The 1,511-nt window shown below is 36.1% G+C and overlaps 1 protein-coding gene across 1 annotated transcript; it reads left to right on the top strand.

The window, feature by feature from the left end:
• Positions 1-514: 514 nt before the first annotated feature.
• On the top strand, positions 515-1,036 carry LOC118732713 (the record flags this gene model as incomplete). Its single annotated transcript, XM_036461830.1, is given in 1 exon segment — positions 515-1,036. A coding segment is annotated over 1 exon segment (408 nt), but the record flags the coding sequence as incomplete, so codon positions are not given.
• Between the last annotated feature and the right edge of the window lie 475 nt (positions 1,037-1,511).

A 1,511-nucleotide genomic window follows, 5' to 3' on the forward strand; every position in this document is an offset into this window, starting at 1 on the left:
ATTGGTTGGGCTGTAAGTTTTTATCTATTGAAAATGCATCGTCTCCTATAAAATAATATGGGATTTTAGTGCCCTGTCCGGGGACTACATCTGATGGGTTTGGAATATTTAGTGAGCCATTTTTCAGCCCGCTGAAGAGATAACCCTCTTGATAGATTGTGCTATCTGATGCTTTTCCATTGCAGCCCACGTCCGTGAAGAGAAATCTGCCATGCGTATCTACCAAAGCAAATAGGATGATACTATAAAATACTTTGAAATTATAAAATTGTGTTCCAGTTTTTGCTGGGGCTTTTATGCGAATGGGTTCCCATCTAGAACACCCAGAGTATGCGGAAATTGCCACAGTTTGTCAAATGCTGAAGCCTTATCTAACCACTCGTCTTCGTTTGCTGGTACCTAAATAGACATATACATAAATGTAAATAAGTTAGCAAGGAAACAATTAGTTACATTAAAAATATGTATATTGAGCCCAAACTGTTAAATTATATTATTTAAATTTGTCTTTCAGAACATCCTAAATAAGTCAATTTATGTGGATGACACAACAACTTCCAAGTCTTTTGATTCTGACATCTCCACTCTGTCATCTTCGCGGAAAAGGAAACATGAAGATGAAATAAATACAGACAAACTCGATGAAGCGATTGACAAAATTGTCAACATCAGTAAACCCACAGTTGATGCTTTTAGTATTTCGCAGACGCTTCGTGCCATGCCCGAAGAAACTGCGTATCTAACTATGAAAGAAATACAAGACTTATTGTTCCAACGTAAATTTAGTAAAGTGGAAAACAGTACGGAGTTTGAAATAAGAGAAACAGGATCGCCAGACACACATGGTTCGGACATACTCTACTTAGCAATGCCATATGTAGAAATAGATCCACTGATCAACGAGGATTCGTTTTTGTATTAAAAATAAATAAACAAACTAACACCCCTATTCCGCAACTCGTTCGTATTCGGATTTTGCTACGAATCGTAGAAATAGTATGCTGCAATCCGAATCGTATTTTCGGACTTTCGAAATTCGTAACAATGACATGCCCAAAAACGAACGAGTAAGTTTTTTTGCGTAATTTTGTACGACAATTCTGTGTCGGAGCCGAAATAAAAGATGTAAACATTTAAACAGAAAAATTTGCCTTTTGCATATACGTATATTTTTATCCACTGTTTTATATAAACAAGCAAATAAGAATCTTTGTTGCCCCTTATCGAGAAACTTGGGTCCGGCTTAGTTATTTGTACAACAATTTTCTGTTGTTGTGTCCAAACGCATAGCCCGAACCCAAAAACTTTAACATACACGTGTAATCAAAGGATTCACATTTTTTAAAGATAAATGTTTAAAATTTTCTACCACTAGCTTATTAATAAACTCAGTTTGCACTATGCACTTTTTTGCAAATTTCGACGTGGGTTCTGCGCAAAATTACGAATTACGAAAATTCGGGTTCTAGAATAAGGGGGTTAAGTACATATCGTCACCGATAACTTCGCAT

Source organism: Rhagoletis pomonella, unplaced genomic scaffold (assembly GCF_013731165.1).
Source record: "Rhagoletis pomonella isolate Grant_MI unplaced genomic scaffold, Rhpom_1.0 Rhpom_scaffold_25703, whole genome shotgun sequence".
NCBI lineage: Eukaryota > Metazoa > Arthropoda > Insecta > Diptera > Tephritidae > Rhagoletis > Rhagoletis pomonella.